A 17,032-nucleotide genomic window follows, 5' to 3' on the forward strand; every position below is an offset into this window, starting at 1 on the left:
CTATTTATTTATTTATTTTTAGTACTGAAGAAATGAAAATTCACACCCCTCTTCCTCTTGTTTCCCTTTGCTAGGACTCTTTCCTGTTCTCCTGGAAGGCAACATTGGTGGTTGGGGTCACTCCTCAACCCAGGAGTGACACCCACCCTGCTCTTGTTTTGGGCACAACATGTCTTACCAGATGTGATTAGCAGCATTTTGTTCTTACTATCCTCAAATCTGGTGGCATCTGAACAAGAATGCTCCACCCTAGCACGACTGCTGTGCCAGTGATCCCAGCTCCCCTGGATGCCCTTGCTCTCTGACAGAGGTGGACAGGGGTCTCCCCTCAGAAAGTGGACACTGACCGAAGCTCCAGGTTACTCTTCTTTCCCTTTGGCCACAAGCGTCAGCCATGACCTCTTGCCTGTCACATAAGATGCTATATGCTGTTTATAATTTCAGATCTTTTCTTCTCTTTCCTTTTCTTAATATGCTTTCTTAAATTAAACAATGCCAGCCTTTCTAACTGTGAAATATCTCCCAAATACACAACTTTTTTGATGGCTTTATGACCTGCTATCATATGTGCTATATGCTACACTGGGAAAGGAGTATCTGAGCCACCACCATCTGCAAGTGTATTTAAATTAAGTTTAATAATAATGCTATATTACTTCCCTGGTTTTAATAACAGCTTGCAGCCCAGGAGCACGTTTTACTTAGTTTCCAGCTGCTACTTCTTACAGAACAAGGGTCCTTATTGAATTGTCCAGAAGAGGACCCAATTTTGGCCTGTTGTTACTGATTTTCTTATTACTGCTCATTCTGGAACATATAAAAATATTTTGTGCACCTCATTGTTCCATCTGAGAACAGAAGCTCCCAGCATAGCTCTTCATGCCTGTGCCAGACAGAAATGGTGGTTAATTGGGAGATGTATCTACCCAAATAGATAAATTAAGCAGGCAAGGAGGAAAGTGCAGTCAGCTGCACCAAAGGCACCCTGCTCCACTGGTATGTGTCACTCACACTGGAACTGGCTGGACCAGAGCTCATATGGTGGACATCACTTGTCAACCTCAGTCCCTTACAGACCATTTGTAGGGTCCAGAACAATTTGTGAGGGCCCTGCTCTCTCTTGGACATGTTTGAAGAGCAGACTGCAGAACAGGTGAAGTGGTTCACCTGGGGAGCAGACCACTCTTTATTCAAGGATCCTGTGCTGTCAGCTCACCCAGTGCTGGGAGGATGCCCTTGAAAAGACAGCAGCAAGAAACAGACTGACAATAGTAGAACAGTTTGACTACGTATCTCTCTTCTGCCTGATCTGAGCAGTGCTTGGGAAAAGGGGCAGGGAGAGTAGCAGCAAGGATGCTCTGGCCATGGTTCTATATGTAGGTGGAAACTTTCCTAAGAGGTCCTCTCACTTGGGCAGGAAGATGGTTGAGAGCAGATGTAGAGAGCATGCATGCTTTACTTGAACTCTCCATTTGCAATAAATTTGATGTGCCCCTAAATCATTGAGCTTGCTGCACATTCAGCTGCTCTCTGGCTGTATGCACAAGAAGGCTAGCTATTTGTCAAGGCAAGCAGGTCATGATGTAAAGCCCTCTTCTGCAGCAGACAGACCACATGCCTTTCTTCCTACCTCTAGAGCAGAATCCCATTCTGTAAATAATTGTAGATACTTCCATGGGGCATCAAATAAGAGGAGGACTTTATGAAGCAGGATGGAAGGGAAAGAGCCTGCAGCTGACTGCAATGATTATTTGCCTTTCAGTAGTTCATCCCACAGGACATGGCAGACTTAGCCTCAGCCAGGAAGAGACAGAGAACATGTCTGATATGCTTTTTTATAGCTTTTATGAATCTGTTTAATGGTGGGAGGAAGATGACCTTTTCCTACCTGAAACAAAGCAAAGTGTTTCCTTCCTTTTCCCTGTTGTGCAACAGCCACCACCCAATGTGAACCCAAAAGCTCAGGGATGGTTTTCCCTTGTTGCACTGCTCTGTCACCTGCTTGTCCTGGCTCTGGTTAAAGTTCTGTCATCTTGCTGTCAGAGGGCTTGTCAGTGAAAGGTACCAGTCAGATGTTAAGATGTGCTCACAAGCAATAGATGATATTATATCCTGGCTATATCAGTGTGACATAACTCCAGCTGTTTGCCTGAGGAGTGTCCCCAAGTGTTTTCTGACTGCCATTGTCAGCAGCAGCTGGATTCTTCATGTCCAGGTTTCTGACTTTGGATTGAGTCACTTGGATGCTGAAACATGAAATACCTGATTTTTCATATGAAAATGGGCATGCTCCTACAAAATCTCTACATTTCCTGGTACAAAATTGTTTGCCTAGACATATTTTGATCTCTAGCCGAAGATCTGATTGCCCTTGCTAACAAAATAGTGTTTCTTCAAGCAAGGAGCAAAGAATAGTTCAGAGTGGATCCACCACAGAGAAGTGCAGTGTATGCCCAGCTGTCTAAGTGTGTTGGCAGTAGAGGCATGAGAATGATGGAAGCTTTGACTCTCTTCTCCCACTGACTGCTGCATCTGAACTTTCATTTTAACAAAAATGTGTGAAATATTTCCAAATGCTTGGTGGTCATACAGCAAGCAAAATCATTAGGGCTGACTACTAGGAGAACTCCCGTGATCACAGTGTTTCCCTGCAGTAGCTCCTCTTTTGACTTAGGTAGATGTCACATCTGTCTTGGTGCATTTAGTGCGTATTAAGTCATCCTTATAAAAAGGTTCTCAACACGTGAAAACCCTTGATGACTTACTTCAAAAATTAACTGTCCTCAGGATTAGCAGTATATGCCTAGCTTTTATTCTGGATTTTACTAACTTCAGATTTTTACTACTAGCTTTTAGACATATTCCAAACAGGCTGAAGAGCTGCTTTTTTGTTTGTTTGTTTGTTTTTGTTTTTGTGCTACCTCTTACCCCATAGCCACAGCTATTTTCATATGCCATAATTTTATTCTTGAGTTGGCAGGCCTGTAGACATGCTGCAGGGAAAATGTATTGAGCACAGAGAAGCTGCAATATTCCTCATCCCCAGGACACAGGCTTCAAAGCTTGACAGCTAAGCTTGCAATGACATGGTCACTGAACCTTTCAAGCCTTCATGATTCATTATGAAGAAGTATCTTGATTTAAAATGCTTCCCTGAAAGTTATCCTCACTGTAAATGTGAAAACAAGTCTTTCTTGTGACCTTGTTTAATTTCTAGCAAGCATAAATTCAAATCAGAGAATTAAGAATGATCAGCAGAAAGGAAAGGATGGACTGACAGCAAAAGATTGTAATAGTTCTTTTCTTTAGATGAAGGTTTGATTTTTTGCTGCATTTGGTGCTTCCTTATTCTGCACTTACCCATCCAAGTCTCTCACAGTGTGCTCTGTTCACGGAGATCTGATCACAAATTTAACTGGGTCTCCTGTAACCAGAATCATACAGAACTGTAGGAAGATGGTAGGAAGACAGCTGGAAGACACCCAGCTCACATGTGTGGTAGAGAATGAGGCATTCAAGAGAATCCATGACACTTGTTTGAGGAGGTGTGGCTGGCATCATCAGGGTGTCTGACTGATGCTATCTAAGTTGGAACATGTCCTCTGCAGGTTGTTGAGTGGGGGAGGCCATGGGGGCATACTAAGAAATTAATGGGACAATGCAGAACTGCCATGGCAGTGTGGGGTCTTGGTGTGTATCAGGGATCACCTTTCATGTCTTTCTTTTGCAGTTCTCAGAGATGGGCTCGCCATAAGGCCTTAGTTATGAAGAGCAAAAGACTGATGAATTGTTCTTTTGCAATGGAGAAGACAGAGGGAGAAACACCTTCACTGTGGCTCCCACCTTGTTGCTTATCTCCCTGCAGACATGCCTCTGTGCTGTATTAAGGAGAGGAGAAGCTTAGACATTATCACGTCTGCTTTGTTACATCACCTTTTCCAATTTTGCATCCTATAATCCCCTGGTGAAAAGAGGAACAATGACTTTATATAATTGCTGCTTGATTCTTTTGCTGTTTACCTGGAACACAGCTGCCTATGGGCCAAACCAACGGGCACAGAAGAAGGGAGACATTATTCTTGGAGGACTGTTCCCCATTCATTTTGGAGTGGCTGCTAAAGACCAGGATCTAAAGTCAAGACCAGAATCAGTGGAATGCATAAGGTAAGCTATGAAAAGAAAAAAAGAAAAAGTTTTGGTGGAGGAGTCTTGCTCTTTCTTGGCTACAGGTGATATGCTATTCATGGTGTACATACAGTCTGTAATCTGATGACACTGATGGAGGCAATGGGAAAGTATAGTGTAAATAGAATAGAACAGGTGAGTAAAAACAGGAAGTGAGTGTGTTAAACAGTAACATAAATAATATTTGAACAGTGAAAGAGGGCAATCTTGGTATTACCCATAGCTGCCAAAACATGAATCTACCTGGCCATTCAGAGTAGGCATTTGCAGAGTATCTGAAAATCAGCTTTCCTAGCGGAAGGATAGGAAATAACCCATGATGTCCTTAAGTTAATTTGATTACAGTCATGCATAGTAAAAAATAGCCTAGAAATAATTTTTTTTCCCAGTTCTGCCTCTGATCTTTTAAGACATTATGGACTATTTAGTTGCCTACGCAAGTGAATAGGTGAAAGTGAGAAAGGTCACTGCTTTCGAAAAATCCCACTGAACACATAGATGTCTCTTTAGGACCTTTACAAAGTCCCAGGCTTGATCTCTTTACTCAGGTTTTCCTTATCCAAAGTCCTTTTCTCCTGTGTAAACAGCACGTATCGGTTCTGTCTTAAGTCTTTGGCAGTTAACCCTTGAGGGAGAAATGCATATGCGAGCAAAGTATCTTATTATTAAAGTATAGCCATTTTTATTATTAAACATGAGAAATTTTTTACCTTACAACCCAGCACATAATACATATAAAGTGCAACAGAAACTGATTGGAACTGAAATATCATATCAACAAAATATAAGAAATTGATGTGGAATTTTGTCTTGACCATGCATGGGACAACACTTAAGCATTACAGGACCTCTTCTGTAACCACATGTTAAAAAGTGTATCTGGAATTTTTTGGACTTCTCATCCTAGACTGGGAATCTAGTACAGTTTTATTGCAGATGATAATGAAGAATGGCTGACAGCATTCCTGCTATGCTTACAGATTCCAGGTGTGGTTTACCACGGAGACGCTGAGCAGGACACATCCATCTAGGTTATGAGACCATCCCCAGATGGTGTCATAGTGAGCATGCAGAAAGAAGTGTAATTAAGCAGGGTTTCTTTTGGCTTTTTCTGTGCATGCACAAGAAAGCAATGAACTAAGTGTCTGTGAAATGTCTGCTTTATGGAGCAGGAAGTTCTGTCAGATCTTCAGCATTTGTTTCTCTCCCAGATGCAACATTTTAAAAATGGAAAGCTGAAAAGCGATGGATGTTTTCAGCTCTGTGGTGTTCTTCACTTGCTCCAGGTGGCAGGCACAACAGTACAGATATTTGCAAACTGAACATAGCTTTCATTTCTGTCAGCCCTGGGACAGCCTTGGTAACTCCCTTGACATGGTCACATTTTTAGAACAGAGCACAGGAGAATGTTTCCCCACAAGTATTACAAGTGTGTGGCTGCCAAAAGGTTTGCAAATGAGGTAGCACTGCTAAAAGGCAAATCCTGAAAAGCTAGATCAGCCTTTTAAAGGGCAAAATGGGACATCCTTCTGGGTCACATTTGCTTGGCTAAAAGGCATCCTCCAACTGAAATTTGCCTGGGTAAAATCTTATCCCTGTACAGAGACGTCATGGGTGCAAAAGAGAGGAGTGGACTGAAGAGGCATTTGTGCCACTTTGCCTCACTCCTTCCAGAGGCTGGATACATTGTGAGTTGATGGCATAATGCAGAGCGAGGGCACTTAGTATAAGGCAGAGATCCAGCTGCATAGGCAGGAGCAACTACTATAGGAACAAGGGGGTAATTGGACCAGAGATGACTGGAAGCTCCTTCATTGCACATGTCTACTAGAAAATGTCCATTTCCAGGAAAGGTTTAATTCAAAGGAGATTGCGTTAGGAAGACTTTTGGAGACTGGTCATCAGATTTTCTTGATGAAGATAATTAATCCATGGGACAGTTAATGTGCTATAGTGTTTTCCTTGTTACTGGTACATGTTCAGTTGAAAGCACATGTTTCTCCTGTAATGATTTTTCTGTTTGAAGCAGAATTTAAGTCAGAAAATTCCTCTGACTGGACTTGTACCGAGATCTCACAAGACAACCATACGGGTCCTTTTTGGTTTTGGGCTCCATGATAGCTTAGGGCAATGGTGTCTGTGCTGACTCTTAAGAGCCAAACACATTCTTCAAGTCATAAGCTAGAGTCTTTCATACCACATTTGAGTTTCCTCAGTTCTAGGCAGGTGCCTAGTCTGGAATGAGTGAGCTCCTATTTTCTGGGAAGGAGGAAAAGAAAACAAAAGATAGGCTCTAGTTTCATTCCAAAGTGAAATCTCCCCAATCTTGTAGTGTCAAAGACTTTTATAGGGTGGGAAATCCACCATGAGCATGGACCATGAGCATGGCTGTACCTGGCCTAACCAAAGGTGCTAAATCTGTTCCATATCTTTGACTGCCCTTCTTGCTTTGCTCTGAGCCTTCTCTGGAGCTGCTGTATCTTTTCAAAGCTGAGGCAAATCAGTTTTATACCCTTTTTAGATGGCTGTGTACAGCTTTTAATCTCTCACATGTATTTGATATTATATAAGAAAATTATACCCAGGTCACTCTAGGAGGATGCAGACATCCTCTCTCCTTCCTCACACTCCTCCATTAGGCTGCAACAGCAACAAGTCACCTCACCACAAGAAAAGCTTCTTGCTTGGAGAAGAAGAACAGACCTAAGCATCCTACTGAAGCCCTATGGGTGGTTTGCCCCTGTCTCTTCTGGAGTTCAGTATCAAACAATTTAAGATCAGGTTGTTTTTCTTTCTTTTGAGAATCATCCATGGAATCATGAAATTGTCAGAGTTGGAACGGACCTCCGGAAATCATCTAGTCCAACTCCCCTGCTAAAGCAGGATCCCCTAGAGCACATTACTCAGGACTGCATCCAGGGGGGTCTTGAATAGCTCCAGAGAAGGGGACTCCACAACCTTCCTGGACAGCCTCTTCCAGTGCTCTGTCATCCTCACCGTAAAGAAGTTTTTCCTCATATTTAAATGGACTTTCCTATGTTCCAGCTTGTGCCCGTTGCCCCTTGTTATGTCACTGGGAACTAGAAAAAGGAATCTGGCTCCCTCCTCCTTGCACCCATCCTTTAGATATTCATAGGCATTAATAAGGTCTCCCCTCAGATTTCTCTTCTCCAGGCTAAAGAGTCCCAGCTCTCTCAGCCTTTCCTCATAAGGGAGATGCTCCAGTCCCCCAGTCATTTTTGTTGCCCTCCACTGAACTCTCTCTAGTAGTTCCCTGTCCCTCTTGAACTGGGGAGCCCAGAACTAGATGCAGTATTCCAGATGTGGCCTCACCAGGACAGAGTAGTGGGGGAGAATGACCTCTCTCACCCTACTGGCCACACTCTTCCTTATGCACCCCAGGATTCCATTTGGCTTCTTGGCAACACAGGCACATTACTGGATAATTTACTGTCTACCAGGACTCCCAGATCCTTCTCCTTGGAACTGCTTTCCAGCAGGTCCACCCCTAACCTATAGTGGTGCTTGGGGTTCTTCCTCCCCAGGTGCAGGACCCTACACTTGCCTTTATTGAACCTCATTAGGTTCTTCTGTCTGCCCAGCTCTCCAGCCTGTCCAGGTCAGGCTGGATGGCAGCACAGCCCTCTGGAGTGTCAGCCACCCCTCCCCCTTTGGGATCATCAGCGAACTTGCTGAAGATACACTCTCTCTCCTCTTCCCACACATTTTGGTGTGTTCGGTGCCACACCTATGCTCCCAAACAGGGCTTCTTAAAATGAGCAGGATGGTATTCTCTCCACATTCTCAGTTTTCATGCTCTTCGCTTTTTTGGCACAGCACCTTTCTCCCCTGGTCAGCATACATACTGACCTGAACCTCCTGTGCATACCTTACACATGTTTATTTGGAAATCTATATGCATGACTCAGCAGCGAAATAAAAAGGGAACAGTAATGATCTGTTCTTTTGTTCTTTTTTGTGGTGATTCTTCTGAAAATTCATCTTCATGCTTTAAGCAGTGAGTTGTACAGTCCAAAAGTGAAAACTTAGTCATGATTTTGTCCCACCGAATGCCAGATAGGAGTATGGAAAGTGAGAGCAATTTTGTTTCCCATGTTTCAGAAATACTGACCTGGCTTATTGTTTAAGCAATCAAGTATCCCACAGTTGATATAAATACACCTGCTGTCTTTGTATGCCTCATGTACTGTTGTAGCAACATTCCTTATAACATTTGCTGATGCGTATCTGATATGTGTGGTGGAGGCAGAGGCTGAGCACAGCACAAGCAGTCCCTGACCCCCATTCCCTGTCAGCGCCCACAGGGGCCTATTTATACCCTGATTTCTCTGACCTTTCTTGATTTCAAGTAGATTAGCAGTAGTGATAATAGTGGTCTTGTTAGTATTATTGTTAGCATTATTACACGGATGGGTGGTACCCATGGATTCCTCTTGCTATAATGAGCTTTTGCAGTGAGGACATATCTTTACTGACCTGAGATACAGTGTTGTCAATATGTAGTCACAATTTTTAGTTTATATTCCCTGTATTCTGATCAGCAATCTAGCCAAGGGCTAACACTGTGACACTTAGCTTTCAGGCTCTGAAGCTGTGATGAGACATCATCCCCATGCCATAGTGCAGGACTTCACAGAGCATGGCTCTGGGGCACTTTAGCTCACTGAGTCTGGACATCTGTCTGAGAGAACAGAGAATTTTAGTTCTGCCCCTTGTGGGGGTATTTGCTAATCTCACTGCAGAATTGAATGTAGAACATGAGTTTTAGAACTTCTTCCCTGAGATCAAATTATTTTGTTTTCCTCTTTCTCTTCCATCAACCTTCTGAATTTAATTTTATTTTTCCTTTGGTCTACATGATTCCCCCTGACCCTTAACCCTAACTTCTGAAGGTATTAAGCAACTTGTTATACCTGCTGACTACAGGAATCCAACAAATGGCTGAAGGTCTCCCCTTTGCATAGCTTAGTAATAGCAGTGGTAGTAGCAGCAATAACATGTAATTAATGTACTGGAAATCTAGAGAGGACAGAGAAATTAGTATGTGCATACAACCACTAAAGAAAGAGGAATACTAGCACGAGCCAAGAGGCATGTGCAGGCTTTGCCACCTTTCTTGAGTAAAGAATGTCAGATATGGGAGGGTAAATGAAAACTGTATTAACAGCTTTTGCATTAATTTTTCCTTCTTTCCCTTCATATTCTATTGCTTTTAGTTTAGTGCCTTGCAAGTTTTAGTAAATTAAGGTCATGAATGCCTATGAGGCTGTGAATTAATCCCTTACAGACCAACATGGATCATGACTAATCTCCCTGCTGAATCCATACAGTATGAGCTGTTCAAACTAAACAAAACGGGACAAACGGGATGGAGCTATGGGGAACTAAAACTATGCAGTGATCTTATGTCCCTGAATTTACGTATCCTTCCTTTGTAACATGGACTGAGACATTTAAGCCACACCCCTTGACAGACACATTTATACCTACTAGAAAGAAACCTGCAGGAGTCAGTGAGATCTTGAGAGTTTACTGTCTAGCAAAGTGGGCGGCCACCAAGATAATGTGTCTCTTGCAGATGTGACTATTAAAATGTGGATTTGTGGAGGAATTGTTTCTGATTTCTCTTTCCCTGTTTGAGCTCCTGCCTAAGAACAGAAATATCAGTGGGTTGCATACTCTGACAGGTGGGAGAACAGGCATCAGAGGAGAAACATTTAAGGAGCTGAGTGTACATAAAAATTCCTATCTACACCTTTGGGCACTGAATTTTTTTACATTAAACTCTCATTTAGATCTCAATGACCACTTTTCGTAGCACCACATCTCAGGAATGTTAAAATACAAGACTATGCCAATGTACCTGTAAAGTAATATGGCAAAAATAAGTTTTGAAAGCTGCTTATTTTCCACCAAGAAAATATCAGTGGCTATTTAAAGCTTCTGGAAATCTCATGAAAAGTTTGTTTCTGTTAGCAAACTCTTTGCAGCTTCTTCATGGAAATTACCAGTTACATTTCTGCATGGTTGACAGAGCACTACAGTGACTAGTCATATTAGTAATAGCAGCAGAACAGCACAGGAGACCAGCTGCATTAATTTAGCCTGCTGGCAGGTTCAAAGGCTTCTCTTACCCATCCCTCGTGTACACACCAAGCCAAGAAGAACCTATCTGCAGCCCCTTGCTGGGGTCTTACACTACCATGGGAGAGAATTTATCCACACAATTTCCATTCACTGGCACTGAGGGAATTAAGAAATCCTGCTTCATTTAGACCAGTTTAGTGGCACTGCCTTCATCTGACCATAGCCATGTTACAGTATTGATACAACACAGTACTAGCTAACAAAATGAGACCTTGTCTGAGGCTCTATCAGGTATCAGAGAAGAGAGCAAAGTGTATTCCTCTCCATCCCATCTCATCTTCTTCTCTTGATCTTCTGATGCTGCTACCAGGAGAGGTGCAACTGAACAGAAGTGCAGGTCTCCATCCTGGGCTAGTTTGAGGTAAATTATCATAAGCATTTCAAAGAAATTTTGTAGTGTAGCTCCCAGAAAACACTCCTTGCCCTTCTTTCCCCTCCAAAATAAAACCACTCCAAACTCAAGTACCTGAAGTACAGGCTCTATGCTCCTAAATAAACATTCATCAGGAGCATGACAGGAAGGAAAATACAGACAGTTGTGCAACATAGGCCTTAGTTTGCATCTACTGAATGAAATTACAAACACATTTCCTTGAGTCAAGGGGAACACAGTCCATTTCTCCCTGCTTTTGAAGATACCACTGTGCTGCACCTAAAAAAAAAATAAAGCCAAATTGCTGTCAAGCAGGCAAAATCATTCCCTGTCATACTCCACCTTCATAATTTAATATAAGCAGGCTTGAATTTACTTTATACGTGCTCAAATGTGTGAAGCTTTTAACAGTGCTATAATGATATCTTTGAACTTCGCAGTTTCTCATCAGTCTGCCCTTTAAATATAGAAAATGTTTTCAGATTTTTGTCTTTTACATGAGGACCCTGAATATAGTTCCTTGCTTCAAATCCCATTTTCATTTTGATTAAAAATATCTGTAAATGCATTTAGCTTTTTAAAAAGAAGTGACACAAAACCCCTCCTTGCTCTCCTTCATCCCAGCGAGTGTTAGTGACCACGTGAGGCGGCGTGGTGTGCCCAGCCCACCTTTTTTCTGTACACAACACTCACTGCCTGTTTCTCTCTGAGACTTGTCCTTTTTTTTTCAGAGCTCTCACATTGCATCTCACTCCTTAATGGTTTGGAACCAGAGCATAAAATATCTAAATTACCAAATTACTTCTAACTATAACACACACTCATGTGTTTTAAAGGTTGTCCATTTTCTTAAGGGTGATCTTAAAATAGCTATCTGTCCTTCTGGTCATGAATTATAGCTACGGATTTTTATTTGCCTCAAGCTTTTTGACTTGAGGAGATTTGTATGGAAACAATACCATCTGGTCTTTGAGGTACAACCTCAGAGTAGAACCTCATTTGGAAGTTGGCCAAAGATGCCTGGAGCAGGTGAAATGAAGTTAAATAAGTGAAGTTTTTAAGACTAAGAAACTTGAAACTTAGATGTGATACCTTTAGAACTTCGGATCCCAGATAAATATGATAAAACTCCTACAATTGAAGTAATGTGGCTATATTCATTTAAGTTTAAAGAAGTCAGACATAGTTAACAGCAACTTTGGAAGCAACTCATTTAACTGAGCAACTAAAAAATGTTCAGGTTACAAATCTCAGAGATTGGAAGTTCATGATTTCATGAAGTTTATGTTTAGAAATCTTCACCTTGGTAATAAGAAGATCTCTCAAAGCATTTTAAAATGGCACACGTGAAACCTAAAACCTACCAGTTCATATAGAATCTACTTTTGGGCAGGCCTTTTCCCCAGACTTTTCCAGTTCTGGGGCCCATCAGTTTTCCCAGTGGATCTCAAGCATAACAGCTTTAACACTTTCCTGTTTCCAGACACAACTCAACACAAAACTGCAAACTAAGTGCTATCCTGACCTATAGTGCATTGCAAGGAAGGGCAGGTTTCAGTTTATGAAAGATTCTGCCATTCCAGCTGAATTACACTAAAATGTGGCAGCTTCACAGGCACACAACCTTTTGCAGCTTTACAGTTGGTAAAATTGAGAATAACACATAATCAAAATTATTTCCTTCCTGTTGCTTTCCACAAAGAAGCTTCTCTCTTTTTTTTTTTGGAGTAAGTAGCCGCTCAATGCAGGCACCAGCTTCTTTCATTGCCAACCGTGCAATGCTCTAAACAGGGACTCCCAGGTCCTGCAGAGCACTCTTGCTACCACTCCCCTGCTCCAGCTTAGCTCCATGCACACTTGAGAGACTTAAAACTCAGCCGCTCCATTCTAGAGAACAGAGGAGGCTTCAAAAAAAAGAATTTTAATTTCACAGACCAGCTCTGATTGCATCTTCTGAATTCATGTCCAAAGCAAATCTATGAGAGCACTATAATAAAGAGAGAAGTTATTCCTTTAATGAGAACACTGAAGTATCTAATTTAGAAAGATAGGATTTACATTTATACCATGTCTCTGTTCTCTAGTATTAGCATGTTGACTGTGCCCTCACCCACAGTGTGAAGTGTGTGATGTGAGACTAAATTTCCCTGAGCAGAGCTACCAGGCACCTTTGCATCCAGGGACTAGGTCAAAGGAGGTTATCCTCCCCCTCTCTTCTGCCCTGGTGAGGCCACATCTGGAATACTGCATCCAATTCTGGGCTTTCCAGGATAAGGAACTACTGGGAAGAGTCCAGTGCAGGCCACAGAGATGATTAGAGGAATGGAGCATCTGCCCTACGAGGAAAGGCTGAGAGAGCTGGGTCTGTTCAGCCTGTAGAAGAGGAGACTGAGTGGAGGGTCTTATAAATGCTTGCCAGTATCTACAGGGCAGGTGTCAGGAGGATGGGGCCACTCTCTTTTTCACAGTGTCCAATGACAGGAAAAGGGGCAATGGGCACAGGAGGTTCAAGTAAAACTGTGCCGTGCCAGTGCTCACTCTGCCTGCCTAAAATCAGGAGGAGCTGACACTTTCAGTCTCCCTAAGCCCAAGACCCTGACAGCAGTGCTATCAGCACAGGCTTTGCAGACACTGCCATCTGCATTCAGAAACATGTCAGAGGAGCCTGGAAAGAAACCTGGTAGATGTATTTTTGTATCAGGGCATTTGCCCAGGTTTAGGGTACTGAGCAGAAGGGATAGGCCAGAGCCAGCACCTCAGGCATTCTCTCTTTCAACTCTCCCAGACTTCAGAGGACTTAGAAAAGTTCACCTCATCCTCATGACCTCTGAAGTGAGCTTCCAAACTGAAGAGCTGAAAATCAGAATAAAACCTTGTAGCATACACATGCCTCTTCTGTAACCACTGAACACAAAAGAAAAACTTTTCCAATTTAGTAGGATGCAAGAAATCACATAAGTTGCTTTTGCCTTTTGTATCCAGAATTCTTCTCTCTGCCTGTATCTCAGTCATGGTCTCCTCTTTTCTCCCCCTTCTTACTCTGTTTTATTTTATTTTTGCTCCTCCAGGTATAATTTCCGAGGCTTCCGCTGGCTCCAGGCTATGATCTTTGCCATAGAAGAAATAAACAGTAGTCCAACTCTCCTTCCCAACATGACTCTAGGATACAGGATATTTGACACTTGCAATACAGTCTCTAAAGCCCTTGAGGCCACACTGAGTTTTGTGGCTCAGAACAAGATAGACTCCTTGAACCTGGATGAATTCTGCAACTGCTCAGAACATATCCCTTCCACCATTGCAGTCGTGGGGGCAACCGGCTCTGGCATCTCTACTGCCGTGGCCAATCTGCTGGGACTCTTTTACATACCTCAGGTATGCTTTTACTTCTCTTGTTTAGGTACAGCTGGGGGTATTGCTGGTTGGAGGGGATCCTTAAATACGTTATAGAACCAGGACAGGGAACTGCACTGCTGCTGCCTTATGTGCTCCATCTGTGTTTCAAATGAAGGTATAGAAATGACCTTGGAGGGTGGCGGGACAACACAGGGATCAGAAGCATTGGCTTTTTAAAGTGGGACAACATTTTACATTAAGTAAAGCAGTGTATTTCCTTCCAAACTTATTATGTCAAATCAAACCAAATAGGCTTTTTAGTCAGATACAAGTCTTCAGGCTGATATTTGCCAGAAATTTGTTTGATCCAGTACATATATGTGCAATGACTATGTCAGCTTCTCCATCCCACTCTTTGCCAGTATGTCCTAACTGCACACCAGAAGGTCTCAAGGGGAGTTCAACCTCCATGACTTGTTTAGTCTTTGCCATTTCTAGTGCAACCTGAAGGAGAGAAACAACACAATATATGGGGGTTTTCTTGAAGTATAAATAGGTCTCAAAACCTATTACTCCCAACACAAAAGTTACCAAGCAGCCAGTAATAGCATTCAAACAACAGCAACTTATTCTGGAAGGACTACAGTCCACTAGAGTGGCTTAGCCTGTGAACAAGGGTAACTTAGGCCAGTCATTGGCAGTTGCCAGCCTTGACAGGTTAGTTGGGATGTTACTTCACCATGGTCACTGTCTGCACATGCCTAGATCCCACAGATCCCACTTAAGGCAGAGCTCAGTCATTGCCAGCTACTCTTAGGTCTCAGCATCTCTGATCATTCAAGAAGATTCTGCAAAGTTGTTGCTTTTGCTGATCAGGTGCTGTGAAGGTTTATTCTGGGCTGACCTGCCTTTCTTTTCCTGTAGGGCCTCTAAAACAGCGCTTGTGAGAGCTTTTGGATATGCCCCACCTTGTCCTTGGGGACATGTGTAGTGGTGTAGTTGTGCTAGCTCCTGTGTCCCAGCATCCTTCTCATTGTCTGCTGACTCTTCTAGGGCCAGTGCCAGTATCCATAGTCCCATCCTTTTGTTTAACAAACTTGCTGCTCTGCCAAGACCCTAAGCAAAGTATGACCCTGGCATTTTACACTTTAATGTTGTAGCTCTTGATTTTAGATTTCCACACTGAAGATTACTTTGGAAATAATGCTTGGCCTTATCCGTTTATGTGTTGGCTTGTATAGCCTGACATTTCCAATTCCTCTTCTAAAATGAATACAGATACCAGAGCTCACAGGAGTCCTTATAACAAGATTGTGTCACACTGCACTTTGCATCTGTCCTGAGGTGTGGTATCTTTGTTTCAACCATGGCTCCTATTCCCATCCACACTACAAATGAAGAAGGAAGGAAGGATTCTTGTCTGCCTCGTGTACAGTAATATATCTTGTCTGTTTAATGTCATCAGTCTGTCTCACAGGAGTCTGAAAAAATGGACATTTGGTCTCTGAGCAGGGCAAGAATGGTTTGAGCTGAGACCACTGTATGCTATCTAGGTATTGTCCAGAGTAGCATCAGAAGGTGGCATGTAATAAACACCGTGGTGGGATTTTAAGGCATACTGTTCATTTACACATTACATTGCCAGGTAAACAAAGGCAGCTGAGAAGAGTCGGTCGATTGAACTGAACATGAGATATGATTGCAGTTCTGACTTTCCCTGTGAACCAGGAATGGCATTTGCACTAGGAGGCAGTAGTCTTATCTAGAGGTTGCTGAAACAGGTAGATGTCATGAGGGTCTGTTCTGGGATGAAATCTCAGCCAGGTGGTTGAGCTTTGAAAACAGAAAGTAGGCTTTTAAAACTAGGAATTGTTGGGTAGCATTAGAATACACATTATCACTGCCATTTATAGCAAGGCCATTAGCAAATCCATGCTTAATAGACCTGGCATTTCAGAGCAGGTTTGAGGGATATTTTACAATTAACGTAAGGCTCATTACTCATTCTGTTGACAGTTCTATTGCTCAGTATCTCACCTCAGTGTACCCTTACAGCACGTGCGCGAATGGGGTACCTTGCCTGTACCCACTGGCACTAGGTTTTAGGAGATGAGAGTAGCATGGGCAGGAGCCTGTCCAGGGGAGAGTATAGCTCTGTGAAAGGCAGATTTGCTCCTGTGGCCCTTGAAACTGCACCAGGAGACCTCTTTCTTCTTGCAGAAACATTGAATGCCAGAGTTTAAGGAGGAGTTAAGGTTTTCTGTAAATTTCCACTTTGTACAAAGTGAGCTCTTTATAAAAGACTTTTTCAATGTGAGATTCATTCATAAAGAGTTCAAATACCAATCTCAAAATGCATGAGTTTTAGAAGTCCTCCAGATCTTTAAACTATTCTCTTCTGGGTTTTATGGTTTAATTCCTACTTGTAGAAAATCCAAATTATATCTTATGAGTGTATATCCTGATTAGGAAAAAAAAAATAAATTAATAGTTTTAGAAAAGGGAATAAAATCTGATTTTAACTGTAAAACACAGTGGCTCATGGACCGTGGAATGCCTTGTGGCTTCTTTGCTCCTTCTGGCCTGCAATCAGGAAATATTGCTAAAGTAGTATTGACCAGCACGACCTTAACACTCCACAGGGTCAAGGCGACTGAGAATACATCACATTCTTCTTACTTCAGGTGGCAAGGATTGTATATAATACACAAATGGTGCCTGATAGAGCCTGTTTAAAGATGGGACAGAGGTGAGAGGCAAGGAGAAAGACAGTGTTCTTCAGAGTAGGTCCTGAGTGGCAGTACCAACCCACTGTCTCATGTCTGGTTCAGGACAGAGGAAGCCTGTATTTTGTCTGAATTATGTGCATTGCCCTCTTTTATCTAAAAGGTACTTCTTCTTGTTTCTGGATTTGACAGAAATTGCAGTAAGGTGAGTGCGGGCCACCTGAGGCTCACCTCTTTGCCATTC

The 17,032-nt window shown here is 42.5% G+C and overlaps 2 protein-coding genes across 2 annotated transcripts in view; both read left to right on the forward strand.

Annotated features, from left to right (window-relative positions):
* CD86 (CD86 molecule) overlaps positions 1–17,032 on the forward strand; it is a 175,406-nt gene that overhangs the window by 70,188 nt on the left and 88,186 nt on the right. The window lies entirely within an intron of this gene.
* Positions 3,884–17,032, forward strand: part of CASR (calcium sensing receptor) — a 40,499-nt gene continuing 27,350 nt past the window's right edge. The window contains exons 1-2 of the mRNA XM_051622557.1: positions 3,884–4,164; positions 13,795–14,101. Of these exons, the coding sequence (XP_051478517.1) occupies positions 3,980–4,164; positions 13,795–14,101 (492 nt within the window). The 5' untranslated portion in view covers positions 3,884–3,979. The remainder of the gene's footprint in view (positions 4,165–13,794; positions 14,102–17,032) is intronic.

The sequence above is a fragment of the Apus apus genome, chromosome 1, assembly GCF_020740795.1.
Source record: "Apus apus isolate bApuApu2 chromosome 1, bApuApu2.pri.cur, whole genome shotgun sequence".
Taxonomy (NCBI): domain Eukaryota; kingdom Metazoa; phylum Chordata; class Aves; order Apodiformes; family Apodidae; genus Apus; species Apus apus.